Source organism: Protomyctophum parallelum (genome assembly GCF_964188405.1).
Source record: "Protomyctophum parallelum genome assembly, chromosome: 12".
NCBI classification, from domain to species: domain Eukaryota; kingdom Metazoa; phylum Chordata; class Actinopteri; order Myctophiformes; family Myctophidae; genus Protomyctophum; species Protomyctophum parallelum.
In genome coordinates this window covers 46,106,412-46,131,573 of record NC_139712.1, presented here as the reverse complement: position 1 = coordinate 46,131,573, position 25,162 = coordinate 46,106,412, and the positions used below count along the sequence as shown (strand labels likewise).

The 25,162-nt window shown below is 45.8% G+C and overlaps 1 protein-coding gene across 1 annotated transcript in view; it reads right to left on the bottom strand.

The window, feature by feature from the left end:
• Positions 1-25,162, bottom strand: part of drosha (drosha ribonuclease III) — a 232,053-nt gene that overhangs the window by 145,579 nt on the left and 61,312 nt on the right. The window contains exons 18-19 of the mRNA XM_083777811.1: positions 21,388-21,495; positions 15,854-15,961 (exon numbers count right to left, since the gene is read on the bottom strand). Coding sequence (XP_083633937.1) covers positions 15,854-15,961; positions 21,388-21,495 — 216 coding nt within the window. The remainder of the gene's footprint in view (positions 1-15,853; positions 15,962-21,387; positions 21,496-25,162) is intronic.

Genomic DNA, 25,162 nt, shown 5'->3' with positions numbered 1-25,162 from the left:
GGACAGACCCAGGGACAGACCCAGCCAGGGACACACAAAGCTCCGGAATGAAGTGGTTGCACCACTTAAAAAGTGTGGTTGTCTTCACCCCCACACACCCCCCCCCACCCCTCACTACACAATGGCCTCCTTCCTGACTGACCTGCTCAGAGAAAGTGCCTAGTATAAATCCAACAAAGGACTTTTGCAATCGCAAAAAAACTAAATAACACTGGATTCAGCTGTGCCCCTTAAGAATAGAAGAGAGCAGGCCCGTGTTTAAAGTGACAATGGCAAAGAAAAAGAAAAAAAAGAACAAACCCACACACCACAAGGCTCTTCTTCATTGGGTCAAATTATTCCTTTGCAACACCAGCACCTGGGGCACCTTTTTGTAGAGTGAGAACAAAGACATGCTTTTGGTTCTTCCTCACCTTGTTTTCAGGGAAGATAAAAAATAAAAAATAAAAAAAACAGTACGAGTGTGTGGTTTAAACTTTAATGCCGGAGTGTTAAAGCCTTCCAGGCTTCACTCCGGCTAAAAGACAAGTGTGCAAGTGCAAGTGTCTAAAAGAGAGCGCGGGTAAAGGAGAGATAGCGAATGAGAAATTAGCCTCAAGGAAATGTATGAACTGATGTCCCAAGCTCAATTTTCAAAGAGGACAAAACTGCTGTGCCTAGAAAGTCAGCATTGACGGAACGCCCTCAGTTTGGAAAGGAGGAGGAGAGAAAGGCTAGAAGATACGATAGTCAGTGAGATATGTCAAGCCTTTATCAATCTCATACTAGGAGAATGTCAATCTCAGCAAAAAAACAAAAAAAAAACGGAGAGAAAAAAAAGAGAAGAAAACTCTAGAGAACAATTTCTTTGCTGTGCTTGCTTTTCAAAATGCTTGTCTCTTGTCAGGCAACTTCAAGTTCAAATCAATTTCAAGCTCCGATGAGATGCACTTGTAAAATGTTAACGGAGAGGTTTTCAATATTTAGAGCCACTCAGGAGGATGTGAATCTTTGTAGTCTCGAACGGAGACAAATTCAAACAGCAGCTCTGCTTGTATTATTTCACTGGGCTTAACCCATTCTGATCGGGCACCCATTTTGGTGTTATCATCATGTTATGCTTTAGCTATTGAAAAATAGCAGATCTACAAGCTCATATCGCACCACCGAGTGGCGCGATACGAGCTTGTAGGTCTGCTATTTTTGAAAAATCGAAGAACGACTGACATTTTTTTAGAATCTGATCTCAGGTCAGAATGGCTTCATCAGACCAGTGTGTGTCCGGCGGAAACCTCGTATGAATCTGATCTCAGGTCAGAATGGCTTAAGAGGAACCACATTTGTACAAGTGGGGGGAAGGGTCAGTGTGGAGGTCGGAGAGTAACGAGACAAAGTCAAAGAAATAAACCCTTGCGTGAAATTAGTGCACGAGTCAAGACCCCGCATTTAACAAAGCTCTACCATGTGGGTGGGCATATTTATTTATTACTATACATCACTAGATTATGGGTTATTTTTATGTGAAGAAAGACCTTACTGACTGGTAGCTTATTTGTATTTTCACCTCTTAACACTAGAGTGTCTGTGAGGTCTTTCTGACCCAATTTGAGTTTTAAGTGGCGTATTCCCTTTGTATTTAGAGTTTGTGTAACATATAATTATTGCACGCACCTACGCACCTCCCCCTCATTATATACATTTTTAAATACGACAACCTCTGTAGGCAGAGCTGCCACATACACACGTGTGAATTTTTAACATGGCAGCGGCAGGGTGCTCTGAGACATTACCAGCTGACAGCAGGCGTGATCAATGGCTGAATTAAACAAGATTACACGAGAGGATGTTCTTTATCGTTCTTTAGGAGGAACTCGGCAGAAAGCAGCAACAACAATCGCGGGTGAACATAATATACGTATCGGTTTGACTGCACGTCGTATCGCCTTGTCTGTCTGTGACACCTCCTCCGTCTCTTTAGCTGCAGGATTTATCTTCTCTCCTTTTAACCCATTCTGACCTGAGATCAATTTTTCAATAGCTAAAGCACGACATGATGCCAACACCAAAATGGGTGCCCGGTCAGAATGGGTTAACAGCACTTCACATACTACATCGTATGTAAAATGTAATGGTTAAAACACGGTAACCTACAGGTGTCTGTTGTTACGACGGCGTGAAGAAATTAATGAATGCTTTGAAGAAAACTTTTTATCCGATTGTTATGCCAGAGCTGTGCTGCTGTACAGTAGGTACAGACAATTCAACGGGCTGTAAGGACTGTGGGTACCCTGCAGCTGTCAAGAGGGAACTTTGGGGAAATGCATATAAGAAGCAAATGTGTGCAGCCATCTCTGCAATATATACACACATCTACTCTTCCATTCCTATCATAAAGTGATGACAAATTATTTGTCAAATGTACAGTAGGTCTCCAGGTGAAATTCCCCAATGAAACAGGCGAGTGGCTGCGGCCACCCATATTACAGATGGCCCCCACCAATGAAGAGGGCATTCATTACCTCCTTGTCTTTCATCTGAACCACAATCTGGCTCAAACCAGGGGGGCAGTCAGACAGATATTTTGTGAAGCCTATAAGGAAATTGCTATTCATATAATGGCCTGTTGTGGCGCTGTCATTGGACCCAGAAAAACCCATAGCCCCATAGAAGTCCATGTATTTGGGCCCAACTTCACCTAGACTGTATTACCTTAATAAACATGGTCATGAATACTTTCTGCTTCCAGTCACTAGTTTAAAGTCTCATTTCTAATGTCATAATATTCTTTTTGGAAAATTATGGTCCCATTAATTAAAAAAATGACCATAAAGTCGCGTATGTTCTGAGGGGCGTGGCTACCGTTACAGTCTATGATCGGGATTCCCCTCCCACTCGAGTCAAAATAAAAACCAACGGAGAAGAAGGGGGGAAGTCCCGCCTCGTTGTCTGGGCCAGCCAATGGCCAGCTGGGCCAAAACGGAGCCAGCCAATGGCCAGCTGGGCCAAAACGGATCTAGAAATATGGCGATTTACATCAGGAATTACCATAGAATTACAGGCTTCATTTTACGTCCATGTTAGACCCGGGGAACGCTTTGTCCATATTTTTTACAGTCTATGGCTCAAACATATATATGGCTGAATCTCACCAATCTGTCATCCATTTTGTAAACAATTGGGCAGAGCCATGGGCAGTCCTTTTGTAAGGATGGGGAGGGACTAGGACAGGTGGGTGGTCTTAACTCATCGATTGCGCAAAACGCTCTAAAGCGTTTTATTAATCTCGAGCGCCGTCTGCGCATCACGCTCTAAAGCGTTTTATTGGTGTTTTTACTGTATACTGTACATCAACTTCTCTGACGCCCGGACAACACATAATGTAACACTGATCATCTCCAGAAAGATCCGCTGTGAGATCCGGGAGTTTAAAGCCCCCCACCTCCTGAAAAGAGGCCTGGTCTAACCACATTCCAGGCATGCCGTATCCATTACGACGTACTGGGGAGGCGGCATCGCCGTCCTGCACACGGCATAGACCAACGCAGATCAGGGGATCTAAAATGGAGCTACCCATTTTCTAGTGTGTGTGAAATTTGTGAATACACTCGATTACCCTTCCCCTCCTGTTTCTACATGGTTTCTCCCGAGGCATCTCTCCATCGCATTACAGTTTCTTCCCCCCCCCCACTCATTCACACAGATCCACTCGACACAGCCCTCTCTAATTCTTTCCAACGACAACTCACCGGTCTGCCGCCTCATTCTCGGAAATATAAACCCGTATATAAACCAAGAATAATCTCCAACGGTCGATCGCCATTTCACGCACAGGTATACGCGAAACGAATGACGTATTCTCGAAGGACCGCCATAGGAGAAGCAGTATACATCTGACCAACTGTCTTTTTTTCGCCGTCGCGTCAGCCATGTTTGGACAAAGAAGCAGTATACTAGGCTAGCAGATATCACACCGTGGAACCCCCCCCACACTGCGAGTTGCGATCGATCGTTTTGCAGTTTGCAATGCTACTCTCATTCTCGGAAAAAAGATTCTCGGCAGTTGATCACCATAATCGCCATAGCGCCTTCGCCAGCCAATTGCAGTGATAAGGCGTCTGGGACGTAATCGACCCGTTTGTAATGGATAACTAATACAATCCTAAGCTGCGGAAGCCATCGTGTTGTCTGTCATTTTGTCGAAATCACAGCCAGCCGGGCTACGCTTATCGCTCCTGTGGTTCATGTCCAGACATGTCGTGGAACCCCCCCCCCCCACTGCGAGTTGAGTCGCTCCTGTGGTTCATGTCCAGACATGTCAACCTCTCAAGTCACTGTTATGCTATCAAACGATCTGTTGATTTTGTTTACTGAGACAATGATCACATATGTGCATAGAATCATCATCATCATGACGTTATCATGACAGGCAGATATAAACATAAATAAATTATCATATACATACTACACACTGAATGAAAGCCCTAAATGTCTAATTTTAGGAGGAAAACAAATAAAATACACATATCCCATATACTGTTTGTCAATACTAGACTATTGAATCCATTTCATTTATAAAATTCTCTTTTTCAGAGAGAACTTTAGCCCATTCTGACCTGAGATCAGATTCATACGAGGTTTCCACTGGACACACACTGGTCTGATTAGAGAAAGCATGGACCTATAGAACTATTATTCACAAAATAAGGCATATAGCGACATGTACATACTATATACCGTATGAAACAGAAGACTCTCTGCTTTCATAAGAAAAAAACTAATACTGTAATAATAATAAAAATCACACCCATGTGAAGTGAGCAGTGCAATGTTGTGAAGTGAGCAGTGCAACATTGCACTGCTCACTTCACAGGGGTGTGATTTTCATTATTATTACAGTAGAAGTATTTTTCTTATGAAAGCAGAGAGTCTTCTGTTTCATACGGTATATAGTATGTATAGGCCTTATTTTGTGAATATTTAGTTGTCAGTTCCTTGTCTTGTCTAAAATACTCTGAGGATTTCAGAAAATGCATGGACCTGAAGAACCATTATTCACAAAATAAGGCCTATAGCGACATGTACATACTATATACCGTATGAAACAGAAGACTCTCTGCTTTCATAAGAAAAATACTTCTACTGTAATAATAATAAAAATCACACCCATGTGAAGTGAGCAGTGCAATGTTGTGCAACATTGCACTGCTCACTTCACAGGGGTGTGATTTGTATTATTATTACAGTAGAAGTATTTTTCTTATGAAAGCAGAGAGTCTTCTGTTTCATACGGTATATAGTATGTACATGTCGCTATAGGCCTTATTTTGTGAATAATGGTTCTTCAGGTCCATGCATTTTCTGAAATCCTCTCTGGTGGGCGCAAGCTGCATTCAACAGCCAATTACTGACAAACTATACATGGGACCATGTGTATTTGTTTTCCTCCTAAAAGTAGACATTCAGGGCTTTCATTCAGTGTGTAGTATGTATATGATATTATTTGTGTTCATTTTTATATCTGTCTGTCAATGTCTGTCAACTTCAACCTTCCATATCTCTGCTGTTTTTTCAAAAGAGCAGCGTGCAGTGAAAAGCAGGTTTTAGAAAAAGGTCAATATCTCCAGAATGGAAGATGGTAGAATCATATTTTTTTTTTTAAATTGAAGTGGACTAGTTTGGCTTCCTTTTGATTTATGCAATGTGCGATGTGCTATAAGAGGCCCCTCGCTGTGGGCCCCTAAAAAGTTAAAAAGTCCAATGTTAATCGCTTAGCAGAAGCAATCCTGAGTAGAATTTCAAAAGTTAGCAATCAATGTGTTAAAGTAGGAAGCAGAGGGACTGGATTAGGTGGGTGGTGCTAAGGTTAAACTCACTTAATGAACTGGTGGGCGTGTCCACATAAAAAACATCATATTAACAAATACTGTAGACTTTTTTTGAAAAAGTTCTTCCTCCTTATATCATAATAATACCTGATGATCATGTTTTAGGGTGGACAAAAAAATGTTGCAGCACTCAGTCTGTACGTGTCATTTACAGTCTTGGAGGGAGAGTATTGGCTCTGGTAAAAAAAAAAAAAAGAGAACAAAAAGAAGGGTTTTACGGTTGACTGCTTAAAGGATGGAGGCATTTGGTCTCACTGATCGCTCACTACTGATTCAGCTGCTGCTGCTGCTTAACAGCCTTTGGCAAAAAACATGGGGTGAGGTGTGGGTAAACATGATGAGAACTGGCAGGGACGACAGCGTCTTGATGGGAGAGAGCATCGCTCGTCCTGTTTCGCTGAGTACTCTGCCAGGCTGAGGGGATTAAAAAATAAAACACTGCCGATTGGCCGGCACTCCGTACCGGTGTTCAAGCATGTAATTGTTGTGTATTGCATTGCCTAATACAGTGGGTTTTCAACCAGTGGTCCGGGGACCACCAGTGGTCCTTGAGAGGGGGTGGTTAATAACCAAATGGACCCTTATTTATTAGATCTCTCTCTAGGCTGCCGTCGTCCTCAGACGCGAGGACTTGCAACGCACACTGTTAGTATTATAGCTCTGCATCTCAAACAACCCAACTTATAGAATTCTGTAAGTAAACAAAGGGTCTGCTCTCTGCTGGTTATTGTGGAATTGTTAGATTACTAATAATCATAGGCTATAGTATAATTATTATATCTCAAAGGTCAATTTGAGGTTTTGAGTATAGAGGGTTCAAGAGATTAAAATGTAATAGCCTATCGTTCATCAATTAATGTTACCAACATATAAATAGAAAATAAACTAATAAACAAAACAAAAATTACAGGTCACACTCGTAGTGCTGTCAAACAAGGCTATGTCTAGTTTAATCTGCAACACAGTTTTATAATATAATTGCCTATGTATAGTGGGGGTACCTGCTTGATCTCTCTCACTCTCAGCTAAGTGGTCCTTGGCTTGACCTGAAAAACATTGAAGACCCTGGCCTGCATGTATTATTAACGTTTTAAATACATAGCAGATGTACAACGCGTCTCATCCACGCCGCGCTGTGAGCCGTCACCGACACCTTCTTGCTGCAGAATATAAATAAGGCTTCTATCCCAGAGAACAGCAGGGGGAAGCTGGACAGTGGAAAGTTGTGAAACAGTTGTAAACGACTTTAAACGCAAGCAGTACACCCAGCTGTGGCTTTGTTGTTGTTGTGCACGTGTGTGCACGTGTGTGTTCTTTAATTACAAATTGATGATCGCGTCGGAGAATCAGCAAGAACAGCTGTGGAGTGTGGATCATTACCAGCACGCAGCGCTACAGTGAAAAGTCAACTGATCGACAGACAAAGCTCCTCGGACTGCTATTTTATAAAGCTAAAGGTGGTGCTTCTCTTGTTTAATGCGTGGGGCTCACTTCTGATAGTCGCGGGTGCTCTTTATAGTCTGTTTGTTGTCTCACAGTCTCAACGTGTCTACTCTGCACCGTCGTACGGTAGCTTCTGTTTACTGACTGTGTGTGCGCTGCGAGAGACCTTTTTTTTTTCTTCCTTTTCTGATGGTACGTTCAATGCGCCTCGGAAACACAGGATAGGGTGAAATTTACCATGTAAAAAAAAGGTGCAACTATGGATTTTACCGATGCAAGCACTCCGCGAATGATGCATCGAGTTTTCACCCGTCAATTGTATCCGATACACAGTGAATGATCCGATGCACTCGCAATAAAGGTTAAATAAAATAAATGATACGTATCGATTATTTTCCACACACACACACACACACACACACACACACACACACACACACACACACACACACACACACACACACACACACACACACACACACACACACACACACACACACACACACACACACACACACACACACACACACACACACACACACACACACATTTTTCAAATTATATTGTTATTGTGCTTAAATTATCGCTTTGGCTAAAACACTGAATCCCGCGGATAAAGTAGGCTATGTACATATAACTACAGGCATTAATAACTACGGACATTAGTCTACCATATGTACAATAATAGCCTACATTTAACAAACAAGCTTGATTGACATTAGTCATCCCGGTTCTCCATACACCTGGCGAGCTCGTTGGTGCTTTGTGCTCCTGCGTCATTCTCGAGTACATCCACATCATCTACATTAGCATATGTTAACACATTCTGACCTGAGATCAGATTCATATGAGGTTTCCACTGGACACACACTGGTCTGATGAACCCATTCTGACCTGAGATCAGATTCTAAAAATGTCAGTCGTTCTTCGATTTTTCAAAAATAGCAGACCTACAAGCTCATATCGCGCCACTCGGTGGCGCGATATGAGCTTGTAGATCTGCTATTTTTCAATAGATAAAGCATAACATGATGCTAACACCAAAATGGGTGCCCGTTCAGAATGGGTTAATGTGGGACGTCCTCGTGACCCGTGCCTCTCGAGAGCGTAAAAATGAAACCAAATGGGCACAAATTTGGTTTAATTTCACGCCCTCAAGAGTTATAATAATAACATTTGCATTACTCAATGTACAAGAAGTGTACATAATTAGAGAATGTAGAATAATTGATATTTTGACGATTAAGGTTTCAATACAGCAGATATTCGAGTTTCGGTCTGAGAGGCTAAAATGTCATCAAATGGTGGTACCACCGCGGCTCAAATGCTGAATAACTAATGGGCCTTGTAATGAAAGGTCTAATACACAGCTCAGTGGCCTTGTGGTTAGTAGGGCTGTCCCCGACTAAGGATTTGTATAGTCGACTGATAGATGAATAAATTAGCTGTTAGTCGACTAAGCAAAAAAAAAAAAAAAAAAAAAAAGATTCTTTTTTTTTGCCCCAAAAAATTGTATATAAAAATACAATATTTACAAAAATATAGTATTATTCCACTAGGTCTGTGGGGGACATAAACACATTTGAACATTCTGACTGTTCAAATCTCTTTTTTTAACAACTGAGAGGCTTGTCATTAGCCAGATTGAGCACAGCAGGTGAGATTGAGATTCTGGAGTCTATCAGGCCAGCGCACTGTGCGATTCAAGTCACAGGCAGTGGCACATTGCCACACAGGCAGACACACTCCAGATGCACATTGGAGATTTGAACAGTCAGAATGTTCAAATGTGTTTATGTCCCCCACAGACCTAGTGGAATAATACAATATTTTTGTATATTTTTGTAAATATTGTATTTTTATAAACTTTTTTTTTTTTTTTTTTTTGCTCAGTCGACTAAGAGGTGGTCAGTCGACTGAGACCCGTTCCGATCGATTAGTCGACTCTTCGACTAATCGAGGTCAGCCCTAGTGGTTAGAGACGAGTGGCCGCCCTGAGACTGGTAACTCAAGGTTTGATTCCCGACTGGGTCATAGCAAAGAATCAACGGTTGGATAGGGGTGAGTCCCTGTAACATACTAGCGTCATGTCCAGGGGGTGTGCAGCACTTGTGCATCATATGAGAGAGGTTTAACCGCCGGTAAACGGTGACTTTATAACCACAGCGCCAATATAACCCTAACCGGTTATACCACCCCCAGAGGCCTACTGGCCACCCAGTCTCCGAGAGCCGAGGCCTCAAGACTTGTACAGTTAAATAATGAAGGCCCCTCCGTGAAGGCCCTGGCGTTGCCATCAGCACAGGTTGAAGCGAGGCAGCAGGGGGTCTCTGTGGGATTGATGGGGGCAGTGATGCAGGTGGAGATGCCCCCCCCCCCCCACACTCCCAGTCACAGTTCTCCTTTCTTCTTTCATCCGAGCGGTTTTGAATCTTTTAACGGGGCATGTTCTCAGAGGAGGACCTTCAAAGGGCCCCGGAAGCTCGGAGGTGGGTGGGCAGACAACAGACGGGAGAGAGAGAGAGAGAGAGAGAGAGAGAGAGAGAGAGAGAGAGAGAGAGAGAGAGAGAGAGAGAGAGAGAGGCAGCAACAGCACAAAGGAGGAGGAGGAGGAGGAGATGAAGCAGCAGCTCCCCATGTTTTGGTTTGCTTCATCCTGAGCCTCAGAGTGAGCATGAGGCAGAATATATGGGATACAGAGCAGAGCAGGCCTCGTTCTGATGAAACCCCTGTACAAGACCTCCGTCTGCTCAGTATGTCTATCTATATACATGGAGAAATCAAACTTTTTATTATGATAAAAAAAAAAAGTTTGAAAAGAGTTGCCAACGCAGGGCTCGTAAAAAGTGGAAGGCAGTCGAAGCCAATAGAGGGTATGCGCATGCATACAGTGAATGGCAAATCGAGTGGAAAAAGTGACAGGCAAATTGAGTATAACATTGTTTAATGCAATTAGATAGGACTTTTCTGTTTGGATGCATGGGGCTGTCAAGGCCAGAAAGTCGTTTTTTGCCACTCAGTGGGCCTTCCTGCATAACTTCCTGGTTCGATGATGATGTCACGCGCATACCCTCTATTGGAGTGGCATCTGAAAAATCTGGACTGATGCATCTTGATCACATGACAAAACCACAACGATGTGTGTGGGTTATTGCCAAAATGTGTACCAGTACAGCAGCAAAAAGCGTGTTTTGAAGACAAAGTGTCAAAGTGATACTTGGGTAGTACAGGCTTTAGTTCCCGACATATATTGATCCGAAACCTCAGTCCCTAACCTAACCATAACCGCAAGCACGGGAGCAGCGCATGTCGGACCGTCGCATTTTCGCATCGCATGTCGCTTCGGACCTCTGGTGTGTCGGATCTGCGTGTGCAGCACCCCTGGTACTTTGAGCTGGGCGGATCAGATAGCGAACAACGGCAACCTTATCTCAGTACCAGACGGAATCCCTAGCAACCACGATACATCATTCCTTCCCTGTTGGCGTTATGACATAAATGTGTCAAAGCACACCAAGAGGCCGGCCACACACACACACACACACACACACACACACACACACACACACACACACACACACACACACACACACACACACACACACACACACACACACACACACACACACACACACACACACACACACACACACACACACACACACACACACACACACACACACACACACACACACACACACACACACACACACACACACACACACACACACACACACACACACCTCTCTCTTGTTAACCCATTCTGACCTGAGATCAGATTCATACGAGGTTTTCCACTGGACACACACTGGTCTGATGAACCTATTCTGACCTGAGATCAGATTCTAAAAATGTCAGTCGTTCTTCGATTTTTCAAAAAATAGCAGACCTACAAGCTCGTATCGCGCCACTCGGTGGCGCGGTATGAGCTTGTAGATCTGCTGTTTTTAAATAGCTAAAGCATAACATGATGCCGACACCACAATGGGTGCCCGTTCAGAATGGGTTAACTATGTACAGTACACACAAGACAACACATTGATTTCTAATGTATCAGGTTATGACAGATGTTCAATACAGCTGCATGCGGGGCCTCTATACGTAGTGCTGCTGCAAACCTGACAGGAGAGGAGAGGAGAGGAGAGACAGGATGTTGATGTTTCCTGCACTCTCGCTCATGTTATGCTGCCTCCCTAACCCTGCCATGGCAACTCAGGAGTGGGCTGAAACACTCTTTTGAAGCACACATAGATAACACAGCGTGCGTGCGTTCGTGCGTGCGTGCGTGCGTGTGAGAGAACGGTATAGGGTGTGAAACTAGGTGGTGTGCAAACCCTGTATAAGCAGCACTTCTTGGAGGGCTGAGTCTGGGCGCTGAGGCGGCAGGTGGATAGGAATCACCATGTCATGTCATGTCGACCGTGTTGAGCGGTCGACATGACAGTGAACGCTAGACAGTGGGGAGAGAAAGAAAAGGAGGCTTGTGTGTGTGTGTGTGTGTGTGTGTGTGTGTGTGTGTGTGTGTGTGTGTGTGTGTGTGTGTGTGTGTGTGAGAGACTCCACGGCTGGTTACTTAGTAGTTAGTGTGTGTTGGAGCTTTGTGAGAGAAGGACACGGCCCCGCAGACAGAGCTCTGTGAGAGAAGGACACAGCCCCGCAGACAGAGCTTTGTGAGAGAAGGACACGGCCCCGCAGACAGAGCTCTGTGAGAGAAGGACACGGCCCCGCAGACAGAGCTTTGTGAGAGAAGGACACGGCCCCGCAGACAGAGCTTTGTGAGAGAAGGACACGGCCCCGCAGACAGAGCTCTGTGAGAGAAGGACACGGCCCGCAGACAGAGCTTTGTGAGAGAAGGACACGGCCCCGCAGACAGAGCTCTGTGAGAGAAGGACACGGCCCCGCAGACAGAGCTTTGTGAGAGAAGGACACAGCCCCGCAGACAGAGCTCTGTGAGAGAAGGACACGGCCCCGCAGACAGAGCTTTGTGAGAGAAGGACACGGCCCCGCAGACAGAGCTTTGTGAGAGAAGGACACGGCCCCGCAGACAGAGCTCTGTGAGAGAAGGACACGGCCCCGCAGACAGAGCTCTGTGAGAGAAGGACACGGCCCCGCAGACAGAGCTTTGTGAGAGAAGGACACGGCCCCGCAGACAGAGCTCTGTGAGAGAAGGACACGGCCCGCAGACAGAGCTTTGAGAGAGAAGGACACGGCCCCGCAGACAGAGCTCTGTGAGAGAAGGACACGGCCCCGCAGACAGAGCTTTGAGAGAGAAGGACACGGCCCCGCAGACAGAGCTTTGTGAGAGAAGGACACGGCCCCGCAGACAGAGCTCTGTGAGAGAAGGACACGGCCCCGCAGACAGAGCTTTGTGAGAGAAGGACACGGCCCCGCAGACAGAGCTCTGTGAGAGAAGGACACAGCCCGCAGACAGAGCTCTGTGAGAGAAGGACACGGCCCCGCAGACAGAGCTTTGTGAGAGAAGGACACGGCCCCGCAGACAGAGCACAGGGAAGTGATTGTAGAGAGAGACGATTTTGTCTGGAGGAGTTTTGTAGTGTCTATGCCAGAGGGGTTCTCAACGTTTTTGGCCGGCGGGGACCCCCGGAAATGCTTTGGCAATGTCTCTGGACCCCCGCCCCCCCCCTCCCGCCCCCCAATATAAATTGACTGCTACAATAACCTTAATAATAGAGATAATACACCATAAATAAATACTGAAACCCGATAATCATTAAGGAAGGTGTATGTAAGGTGTATACTATTATGTAAACTCTTCATTTCCATTTTCCAGCCATTCAGTTGCGAAAATAATAATTTGGGGACCCCCCCCCCCCCCCCAAATAATAATAACCCCCCGAGGGTACGCCATCATCAGTCCCATGACCAGTGTCACTTTCCATCGCCTCTCTTTTTCCATCCGCCATTTCCTTCACTATACTGTCCATTAACTGCCATTTAGTGCTGCAAGAATTAGCCAAAAGAATTTCGTTCGAATATCCGTTTTGAAACACCACGTGGGATTGACTCATTCGAACCCATCGAACGTTGAATGTATTAATATAACAGTATCTACTGTAACTATAAATGCACCATGTCTCTGTCTGTCTGTACACACGTACGTCTGTAATGAACGTAACTCCACAGGGAGTGCAGAGCCCGGTGTCGAGTCGGTCGGACCCACGGTTGTCCAGAACCGCCAAAAAAGGCTCTTTTATCTTATCGCCAAATCTTTTAAATGGTTTAGTTTGGATACAAGCGCCGGTCTTATCTGGGGGAACAGAGACGCATCACTCCAATGATTTGTTCATATAGTGCTGTGATAGAAGTTGGAACAACCCTTACATACCTCGACATGAAACAGGAAATGATCAAAGCAATGCATTCGTTTTTTGGTTTAAATCAAATTATGCTGCCTCTGACTGACGGTTCTGTGATCTCGCGAGACCCAGAGTATTTTAACCCATTCTGAACGGGAACCCCTTTAGGTGTTAGCATTACGTTATGCTTTAGCTACGGAAAAATAGCAGATCTACAAGCTCATAGCGCGCCACCGAGTGGCGCGCTACGAGCTTGTAGGTCTGCTATTTTTGAAAAATCGAAGAACCACTGACCTAGAAACATAGCTTTTTCAGAAAACTGTCAGGATGTAGAAGAACATTTTTAGAATCTGATCTCAGGTCAGAATGGGTTAAGGCTGATTTTTTTTACCTTCATTTGTTATAGGCGATCATTCTTTTATTTTTTTTATATTAGATTATTCCTTCGACTTTGGAATATTCCAGAGATTAGCATCCCTACTGCCATTGACAAATATTTTTCATTTCAGTCCAAGACTCAATGGCAGTGCAGACTGCCATTGAACACTGGTTTCTCAGTGTTCACCATAGAGGGCGCTCTTATGAATGATAGTTATGAAGTATAATGTTAGAGGATTTATTAAAAAAAATACATTTTACTCTGCTTTCCTTTAAAAGACAGCGTTTTTGGATGAAAACAAGCTATATTCAACTGCCAATGAGTTAAAGCAGATATGCCTGAATTGTAGGATTTTTCCAAGTCAATTGAACAAACCTCTGAACACATTAATGCAGCAGTCAAGTTTCTTAAAACTTATACCGCCATTGCCGAAGTCCTTCGTCAATTGAAGACTCCGTCGCCCATCTTAGATCATCGGCACCATACGAATACATTCTATCCCTTTCTTTCAATCGCCTGTATCTCCTATTCCTTGTCCCAGATGACATTTTTTGGTCTAAACAACATTTCTTTGACGGCACAGAGCCGACAGAGTTCGATAAGTATGCCTGTGGTTTGCCTGGTGGGTAGTGATCGGCCTGAACTGAAGCTGCACCCAAAAAAAATACAAATACACAGCACACAGTATGTGACAGCCAGGGGGTGGGTATAGGTGGGAGGCTGGAGACATAGGAGAATGGTTGGAAGTTGCACTAGCATCTGACAAATCAACAAACACAAACACTCCCCGGCACAGTGCAAGAACACACACACACACACACACACACACACACACACACACACACACACACACACACACACACACACACACACACACACACACACACACACACACACACACACACACACACACACACACACACACACACACACACACACACACACACACACACACACACTGCTGTGTTACTTAGTGTCAGTGGCGTCATGCCTTCATCATTTTTCGACCACGGTTGAGATCATGGATTTCACAATGCGCACACCAGACTTCCCGGTCCTTCATTGCCATCCCCAGTTCCTGCTTACTGATGCCTGTATCCCTATAGCGATGACATCAGGAAACGACAGTTTTCCACCTCTGGTCTGCTTTGAGGCAGGACTCCAGAGAAGAAGGGAAGATATAACCTCATGATCAGCTCTGTAGCAGTGGCCGGAAAACTGGATCGGACTAGTGAAGAAAACACGGGGAAGGTTGCCAGAGTATATCAGAGTATAAGTCGATGGGTGGCTCTTCCAAGAGAGATTTTGCGTTCTCATTAGAAGACGGGTGTAAGTGCCATCCAGCCGTTTATCTAATTTATTTGAAAGTGTCGAACCTTAACCCTAGGGTAGGTACCCTCACAAAAAAAAACATGCAGTAATCCTGGTCTCTACACTACCTCCCCCCTGGTCAGCCGGGGCACCTGATGGAGGGGGAAGGAACTGGTCGGAATAACGTGTTCCTTCCACGCGCTACGTCCGGCCAGGGAAAACTCCCCTGTCAGGTGAAAAGAAGCAGCTTGGATGAAGGAAGCATGAGGTCAGAAATAAGCTAAGCAGCCTCCAAAAACCAAACCAGGCAAGCAACTGTGAATGAATCCACGTTAGGCTGGAAATATGCAGGCTTGGCAACCAGTGTTGCCAACTGGTTTACAGAGCAGGCTCAGCAGAAAATTATCTCCTGTCGATCTCCTGTCGGAGACTTTCACAAGCTAATATTGACCAGCTTGTAAAGCTGGTAAAAATGGGTTGCAAAATCGTGGGAATATAAAAATAAAATAAAAGATAAAAGTGTCCAAGCGTTGACTCACCTGCAGGAGGCAGCGTTCCTTGAAGACGTAGCCGATGAGTGCGTCCAGGTGCATCAGACACTGGTGGTAGCGGATGTGGTGGGTGAGCACGGGAAGCATCATGGCGTGCTGCAACGTGGTGGGAAAAACACACTCTTAAAGATGGAGTGCCGTGATTTTTTTCCCACCCTAAAACATGATCATCAGGTCATATTGTTATATTAGGAGGTATATTTTTTTCCCAAAAAAAGTGTACAGTATTTGTTAAAATGTTGTTTTTATGTGGGCACGCCCACCAGTTCATTAAGTATGCCTGGTTTGCCTGGTGGGTGGTGATGGGTGGTGATCCACCTGAACTGAAGCCACACCCACAGCTGTAGTTGTATGATATAAAGGGGGAGGGGTTAGGGGAGGGGCTGATAGTGTGGTGTCACTAAATTACTGTTTACTTCATTGGCCCGTTTGACTGTTTGACTTGTCAAGGGTTAAAGGTATATTCAGTGATTTCACTCAAAAAACCTTAGGTTTCGTTTTTGGCTGGGACCTAAGCCTTTCGTCCAATCAGGATAGAGAGTCAAAAATGAAACCTAAGGTTTTTTGACCCCCAGGGGTTAACTGGGGACAGGGAGGAACTCCTTATATGGCCAGCACACTCTATAGTAGGGAGGATTATCACAACAAAACAAAAAAATAAGTGATATTTGAATTAAGTGAAATCACTGAATATACCTTTAAGCCTCCAGGAAGAAACCCTAAATGCAAAGTTAAAGATGGAGTGCCACAATTGTTGTATTTTTCCAGTTTTTCATGTGTCTATGAGGTGACAGTACTTCATTAGACACCCTGGAGTTGTTTTTATGTGCAATGGTGTATTAACCCATTCAGGACGGGAACCCCGTTTGGTGTTCAAGCTCATAGCACTGAGCTTGTAGATCTGCTATTCTTGAAAAATTGTGAAAATGTAGTGCTAATCTTTGAATATATATATATTATTTCAGAGCGTTTTTTTTAAATGGAAACGTAAAAGTATCGGCCATTGGAAATTAAAGAAGCAAATTACAAACACCTCAAAGTTGTACTCATGTACAGTACTTAAGTAAATGCACTCGGTTACACCACTGGCGTGCGTTCCATGCAAAAGGGGGAGAAGGGGGAGGAAGAGAAGTAATGGATGGTGCAAGAAAGCAAGAGAAAGAGGGAACAAGAGAGTATTGATTGCCAAAGATAAGAGGACAGGAGAAGAGAGGCGGGCATGGGGAGAGAGACGGCATGTTTTTGAGGGACAGCGTGAGGCACACAGATGGTGGAAGACACGGGGATGGTGGAGGGATTGGGATGAGAGGAGAAAACCTATCAGACAGTCATTATTTATTAAGTACGTGTGCTGCCCCGGCGAGATGAAATAACCCATTCTGACCCGAGATCAGATTCATACGAGGTTTCCGCCGGACACACACTGGTCTGATGAACCCATTCTGACCTGAGATCAGATTCTAAAAATGTCAGTCGCTCTTTGATTTTTCAAAAATAGCAGACCTACAAGCTCGTATCGCGCCACTCGGTGGCGCGATATGAGCTTGTAGATTTGCTATTTTTAAATAGCTAAAGCATAACATGATGCTGACACCAAAATGGGTGCCCGTTCAGAATGGGATAATCAACAAAGAAAGAGCAGAGGAGGGCCCTGATGGAGAGGACTGGGGCGTTCACATGTGGACACGGACGCTGTAATGGAGGCCCATGGACATGTTGACACGTACGGCGTTTTGGACAAACAGTGGACAAGCCTACAGTATGCGTTTCCCTGTCACTCTCGCTCGTTTCCCCCTCCACCTCCCCCCCTCCCGATTCCTACAGATTCTATGCTAAATGAATGGCCAGTGGATGTGTGAGTGATACACACCTTACACAGATATCCCATTCTGACCTGAGATCAGATTCATATGAGGTTTCCACTGGACACCCACTGGTCTGATTAACCCATTCTGACCTGAGATCAGATTCTAAAAAAATGTCAGTCGTTCTTCGATTTTTCAAAAATAGCAGACCTACAAGCTCGTATCGCGCCACTCGGTGGCGCGATATGAGCTTGTAGATCTGCTATTTTTAAATAGTTAAAGCATAACATGATGCTGACACCAAAATGGGTGCCCGGTCAGAAAGGGATATATACACAGTATGCACTCTGTGTCTATGGAAATAATAATACATAAATAAACCTAATCTAAGTCGTGTCTGTGAAATGAAGTAATGAGGGGCAGGGTGTCAGGGTTGAGTCACATTTTGATGTTAACAGTGTGCAAACGTGATGCAACTCCTAGAAAAGATCAAAAGATGACTTTCTGACTGTAGCAGTGCCATGAGTGGTGTACATACACACACACACACACACACACACACACACACACAGGCACTGTGCATTGTATGTGTGCACGCTTGCAGGCATGCAAATGTGCACGCACATGCTGATGCAAAGTGTGTGTGTATGTGCAACTGTAAATGCATATTATTATGTGTGCCTGATGTGTGTGTGTGTGTGTGTGTGTGTGTGTGTGTGTGTGTGTGTGTGTGTGTGTGTGTGTGTGCCATCGTTAATGTAGAGGATGAGAGCAATGCTTGGAAAGCTCTCCTAACAATGCGTTTGGTGCGCACGCGTGCAGTGGTGGAAAAAGTACTCAATTGTTTTACTTAAGTAAAAGTATCAATACTGCAATCATTGTGAGCTTGTAGATCGGCCATTTTCAAAAGGTCGAAATGCATACAGGGCTGAAGTGGTTAATGCATGCGTTGTAATAATAAATCAAAATCTACAAAGTAACTACCGTAGTAGTGACTGAAAGTTTTCAAAAGAATGTAGTGGAGTAAAAGTAAGTATTGGAGATACTCAAGTAAATGCACTTAGTTAAATGGTAAATGGTGCATTTATATAGCGCCTTTATCCAAGGCGCTTTACATAGATTGTGCATTACATTCACACACACATTCATACACCGATTGCGGCGGAAGCCATGCAAGGTACCAACCAGCACATCGGGAGCAATTTGGGGTTCAGTGTCTTGCCCAAGGACACTTCGACATGTAGACAGGAGGAGCCGGGATTCGAACCGCCGACCCATGGATCATTGGACGACCTGCTCTACCTCTTGAGCCACAGTCGCCCCATAGTTACTTTCCACCACTGTGTGCGTGTGTGCGTGCGTGCGTGCGTGCGTGCGGGCGTGCGTGCGTGCGTTACCTGACAGACATCAGAGCGGATGCCAGTCTTACCTGACAGACATCAGAGCGGATGCCAGTCTTACCTGACAGACATCAGAGCGGATGCCAGTCTTCCAGAAGCCCTGTGTGTGTGTGCGTGCGTGCGTGCGTGCGTGCGTGCGTGCGTGCGTGCGTGCGTGCGTGCGTGCGTGCGTGCGTGCGTTACCTGACAGACATCAGAGCGGATGCCAGTCTTCCAGAAGCCCTGTGTGTGTGTGTGCGTGTGTGTGTGTGTGCGTGCGTGCGTGCGTGCGTGCGTGTGTGCGTTACCTGACAGACATCAGAGCGGATGCCAGTCTTCCAGAAGCCCTGTGTGTGTGTGTGCGTGTGTGTGTGCGTGCGTGCGTGCGTGCGTGCGTGCGTGCGTGCGTGCGTTACCTGACAGACGTCAGAGCGGATGCCCGTCTTCCAGAAGCCCTGTGTGTGTGTGCGTGTGTGCGTTACCTGACAGACATCAGAGCGGATGCCCGTCTTCCAGAAGCCCTGTGTGTGTGTGTGTGTGCGTGCGTTACCTGACAGACATCAGAGCGGATGCCAGTCTTCCAGAAGCCCTGTGTGTGCGTGCGTGTGTGCGTGCGTTACCTGACAGACATCAGAGCGGATGCCCGTCTTCCAGAAGCCCTGTGTGTGCGTGCGTGCGTGCGTGCGTGCGTGCGTGCGGTCGTTACCTGACAGACATCAGAGCGGATGCCCGTCTTCCAGAAGCCCTGTGTGTGTGTGTGCGTGCGTTACCTGACAGACATCAGAGCGGATGCCCGTCTTCCAGAAGCCCTGTGTGTGTGTGTGCGTGCGTTACCTGACAGACATCAGAGCGGATCCCAGTCTTCCAGAAGCCCTGTGTGTGTGTGTGTGTGTGTGTGTGCGTGCGTTACCTGACAGACGTCAGAGCGGATCCCAGTCTTCCAGAAGCCCTGTGTGTGCGTGCGTGCGTTACCTGACAGACATCAGAGCGGATCCCAGTCTTCCAGAAGCCCTGTGTGTGTGTGTGCGTGCGTTACCTGACAGACATCAGAGCGGATCCCAGTCTTCCAGAAGCCCTGTGTGTGTGTGTGTGTGTGTGTGTGTGCGTGCGTTACCTGACAGACGTCAGAGCGGATGCCCGTCTTCCAGAAGCCCTGTGTGTGTGTGTGTGTGTGCGTGCGTTACCTGACAGACATCAGAGCGGATGCCCGTCTTCCAGAAGCCCTGTGTGTGTGTGTGTGTGTGCGTGCGTTACCTGACAGACATCAGAGCGGATGCCAGTCTTCCAGAAGCCCTGTGTGTGTGTGTGTGTGTGCGTGCGTTACCTGACAGACGTCAGAGCGGATGCCCGTCTTCCAGAAGCCCTGTGTGTGTGTGTGTGTGTGCGTGCGTTACCTGACAGACATCAGAGCGGATGCCCGTCTTCCAGAAGCCCTGTGTGTGTGTGTGTGCGTGCGTTACCTGACAGACATCAGAGCGGATGCCAGTCTTCCAGAAGCCCTGTGTGTGTGTGTGCGTTACCTGACAGACATCAGAGCGGATGCCAGTCTTACCTGACAGACATCAGAGCGGATGCCCGTCTTCCAGAAGCCCTGTGTGTGCGTGCGTGCGTTACCTGACAGACATCAGAGCGGATGCCCGTCTTCCAGAAGCCCTGTGTGTGTGTGTGCGTGCGTTACCTGACAGACATCAGAGCGGATGCCAGTCTTCCAGAAGCCCTGTGTGTGCGTGCGTTACCTGACAGACATCAGAGCGGATGCCAGTCTTCCAGAAGCCCTGTGTGTGTGTGTGCGTGCGTTACCTGACAGACATCAGAGCGGATGCCAGTCTTCCAGAAGCCCTGTGTGTGTGTGTGTGTGTGTGCGTTACCTGACAGACATCAGAGCGGATCCCCGTCTTCCAGAAGCCCTGTGTGTGTGTGTGTGCGTGCGTTACCTGACAGACATCAGAGCGGATCCCAGTCTTCCAGAAGCCCTGTGTGTGTGTGTGCGTGCGTTACCTGACAGACATCAGAGCGGATGCCCGTCTTCCAGAAGCCCTGTGTGTGTGTGTGTGTGTGCGTGCGTTACCTGACAGACATCAGAGCGGATGCCAGTCTTCCAGAAGCCCTGTGTGTGTGTGTGTGTGTGCGTGCGTTACCTGACAGACATCAGAGCGGATGCCCATCTTCCAGAAGCCCTGTGTGTGTGCGTGCGTGCGTTACCTGACAGACATCAGAGCGGATGCCCGTCTTCCAGAAGCCCTGTGTGTGTGTGTGTGTGCGTGCGTTACCTGACAGACATCAGAGCGGATGCCCGTCTTCCAGAAGCCCTGTGTGTGTGTGTGTGTGCGTGCGTTACCTGACAGACATCAGAGCGGATGCCCGTCTTCCAGAAGCCCTGGCTGCTGAGCTCTACGGTCACCTCGCGCCGCATCGTGTTCTTCTGACGGATCTTCTGAAGAGCTTCCTGCCAAAACAACAACAACAACAACAACACAGTCACGGTCAATAATTACTGATATCACAAGTAAGACGCGCAAACGCGGGAAGCGAACGCAGCTCGTAAATGGCAATGACAACAATTAGAATAAATTACATACTTTTTTAAGGTTTTCTTTTTAAAGTTCTCTTTTTTGTGATTTTTTAAGATTTTATTTTTAAGTTAAGTTTTTTGAAGTTATGTGTTTTTAAAGATTTTTTTTAAGTTAAGTTTTTTTGTGTTTTTTTAAGATTTTATTTTGAAGTTAAGTTTTTTGAAGTTAAGTGTTTTTTGAAGTTAAGTTTTTTCATTTTAAGTTAAGTTGTGTGTGTGTGTGTGTGTGTGTGTGTGTGTGTGTGTGTGTGTGTGTGTGTGTGTGTGTGTGTGTGAGTGCGTGCGTGCGTGTGTTTTGTGTGATACAGCTGCGCCCTCTGGTGGCGGGCGGGTGGTGTAACAGCGGGACAGACAGACACACGGACACACAGACATGATCTGCAGGGTCTCATAGTTAGTGCTCAGTGCGTTCGCAATCACGTGGAAGATGACCCTAGTGACCATGTACGTCTAGGTGGCTGAATCACTAGCCGTGGTTCCTCCATGCCATTTTGTTAGGCCATCTGTCTCGTACTGTGTCCCAGTGGTGTGCAGGCCAAACCGGTTCCATGTCGTGTTGTACGGACTACGATTATAAGCGTTTGTGCGTGCGTGCGTGCGATATAGTATTTTCCCCCATATAGCACAGTTTGATTTATATGTTGCTAAGAAGATATACGCTAACAGACGAAATGTCGGGGACCGCATGTAATTCCGACGCAGCATTAGCGTCTGCTCCCGTGCTTGCGGTTATGGTTAGGTTAGGGGATGAGGTGGGTTGTCGTTTGTCGGACCAATGACTAGTCTGAACAACGCACTGCACCCGAAATGTCAGCTCCATCACTGTCCAAAGTACCTATACAGATCATAAATTAAGTTTATTATGCTATGATATGTAGCGTGTAAAAAAGAAAATTTCAAAACTGTTTTTTTTTACTGTATCAAAAACTATACTGTGACACCACCGTATCGTATCAAACTGTGAAACAAAGGATTACTTAACCCATTCTGAACGGGCACCCATTTTGGTGTTGGCATCATGTCATGCTTTAGCTATTTAAAAATAGCAGATCTACAAGCTCATATCGCGCCACCGAGTGGCGCGATACGAGCTTGTAGGTCTGCTATTTTTTGAAAAATCGAAGAAAATCGAATCTGATCTCAGGTCAGAATGGGTTAATCGCCTGCCCTAAATGTACAAAAAGCCACATCATCATGTCACCACCACGCCAGCCACCCATTCAGATCAACGTTATTATTCCAAACAGGGTCTGTCTCACGGTTTTCCCCGTCTGTCTTTCTCAAGGAAAGCAAGCATACGCAACAGACTGAAACACACGCGCGCCGCACGCACGCACGCACGCACACACACACACAAGCAGCAGCAAGATCTGAGAAGTGACAGCTCTTCTGGGCCCAGCTAATTGTAGCATTGCACGTGTTCGGCGTGGCTGCGGCCAGTGGTGTTGGTTAAGGGAAAGCCAAAGGAGAGGTTGACACGGTCGACCGCAGCATAACATTAGCCATGGTTCACGTGACGCTCGTACTAGATCCCTCAAGGCCGCGTGGGGAAAGGTCTGCTTCCTCCCCCGTGTCCCCAACAGTTTGGAGAGGAAATCCATTGCTATAAACCACTTTATCACACCGTGTGTCAATAAAGGACTTGAACTGGAAATGATGTTCATTGGCAGGTTTGTCAAATGGTATACAAGCAGAAGAGGAAAAAAAAAGGCGGAATAAAAAATGAAATAAATAAAACAACTTTCCGGGAGGAATTAATCAGAATCGGAGGTCTTCAGGGAATAACAGGAATGTACAGTGTACAGTACGTATAATTGATGCAAGATAGACTTAACTAGATTAGTAAACCAAGCCTATTCTGACAATGGCCTCTTGCAATGGCACAAGGTCTTCAGTTGTCTGGAAGGTCATTATGTTATGCCTTGTATAGAGTGCAGACTGTCTCTCTCTCTCTCTCTCTGCAACACGTTTAATCAGGCCCTTAACCCATTCTGACCTGAGATCAGATTCATACGAGGTTTCCGCTGGACACACACTGGTCTGATGAACCCATTCTGACCTGAGATCAGATTCTAAAAATGTCAGTCGTTCTTCGATTTTTTCAAAGATAGCAGACCTACAAGCTCATATCGCGCCACTCGGTGGCGCGATATGAGCTTGTAGATCTGCTATTTTTAAATAGCTAAAGCATAACATGATGCTGACACCAAAATAGGTGCCCGGTCAGAATGGATTAATGGCTGCAGAACACAGGCGGAGGCTTTAATCCGACAGTGTGCACCCAGGCGCACCAGCCTTCCCATTAGGAGCCATCACACCCCAGAGCCTGAAGGAAGCACTACTATACAGTAGGTCAATGCAGCTGTAGCAACATGCGCTACATCCGCATTCAGCCTGACCTGCCCAACCAACGCCTGCATCCGAGTTAGCCGCCCCGTCCGTGATCCACCTCCAAATGCAACGGCAGGAGTTTTCAACTTTCCGAGGAGGCAGCCAGAACAAAGGCATGAATAAATAACGCGTCTTACTTTGAACTGTGCATCAAAGTGATCTCTCCCTCTCCCTCTCTCTCTCTCTCCCTCTCTCTCAAACACACCCACTACTATACACTCTGTTTCAGTTGGACACCGAGGCACAGTGTATGCATGGAGACCACCATGACAATGCTAGTGTGAACATTATTCACAGCTGCCAAGAGAACACAATGGAAGAGGCAGTTGTTTATGATGAGCTCTATAGGTCAAAGTAGTGACTCTGACCGGTTGACAAAAGAACCATTATTGTAACCACTTAAGCCATTCTGACCTGAGATCAGATTCATACAAGTTTTCCACATTGACACACACTGGTCTGATTAACCCATTCTGACCCGAGATCAGATTCTAAAAATGTCAGTCATTCTTTGATTTTTCAAAAAATAGCAGACCTACAAGCTCGTATCGCGCCACTCGGTGGCGCGATATGAGCTTGTAGATCTGCTATTTTTAACCCATTCTGACCCGGCACCCATTTTGGTGTCGGCATCATGTTATGCTTTAGCTATTTAAAAATAGCAGATCTACAAGCTCATATCGCGCCACCGAGTGGCGCGATACGAGCTTGTAGGTAGCTATTTTTGAAAAATCTAAAAAAACGACTGACATTTTTAGAATCTGATCTCAGGTCAGAATGGGTTCATCAGACCAGTGTGTGTCTGGCGGAAACCTCGTATGAATCTGATCTCAGGTCAGAATGGGTTAAATAGCTAAAGCATAACATGATGTCGACACCAAAATGGGTGCCTGGTCAGAATGGGTTAAGCCATTATAAAGTATACTTGTTCGTGTGACAAATAGTGAAAATAGCCAATCTACAAGCTTGCACCGCTTGTAGATTGGCTATTTCCGGTATTATTCAAATAATGGGAACGTCGGTTGAAAGCGTCCCAAGTTCTATTTTCCAGAGTATAGATGGTGTGAATGCATTCTTCAAAATCAGGGGAATGTTGCTTACTGTCAATTACTGTCAATGCATTAGTTTGCATATTATGCATGCATAGTTT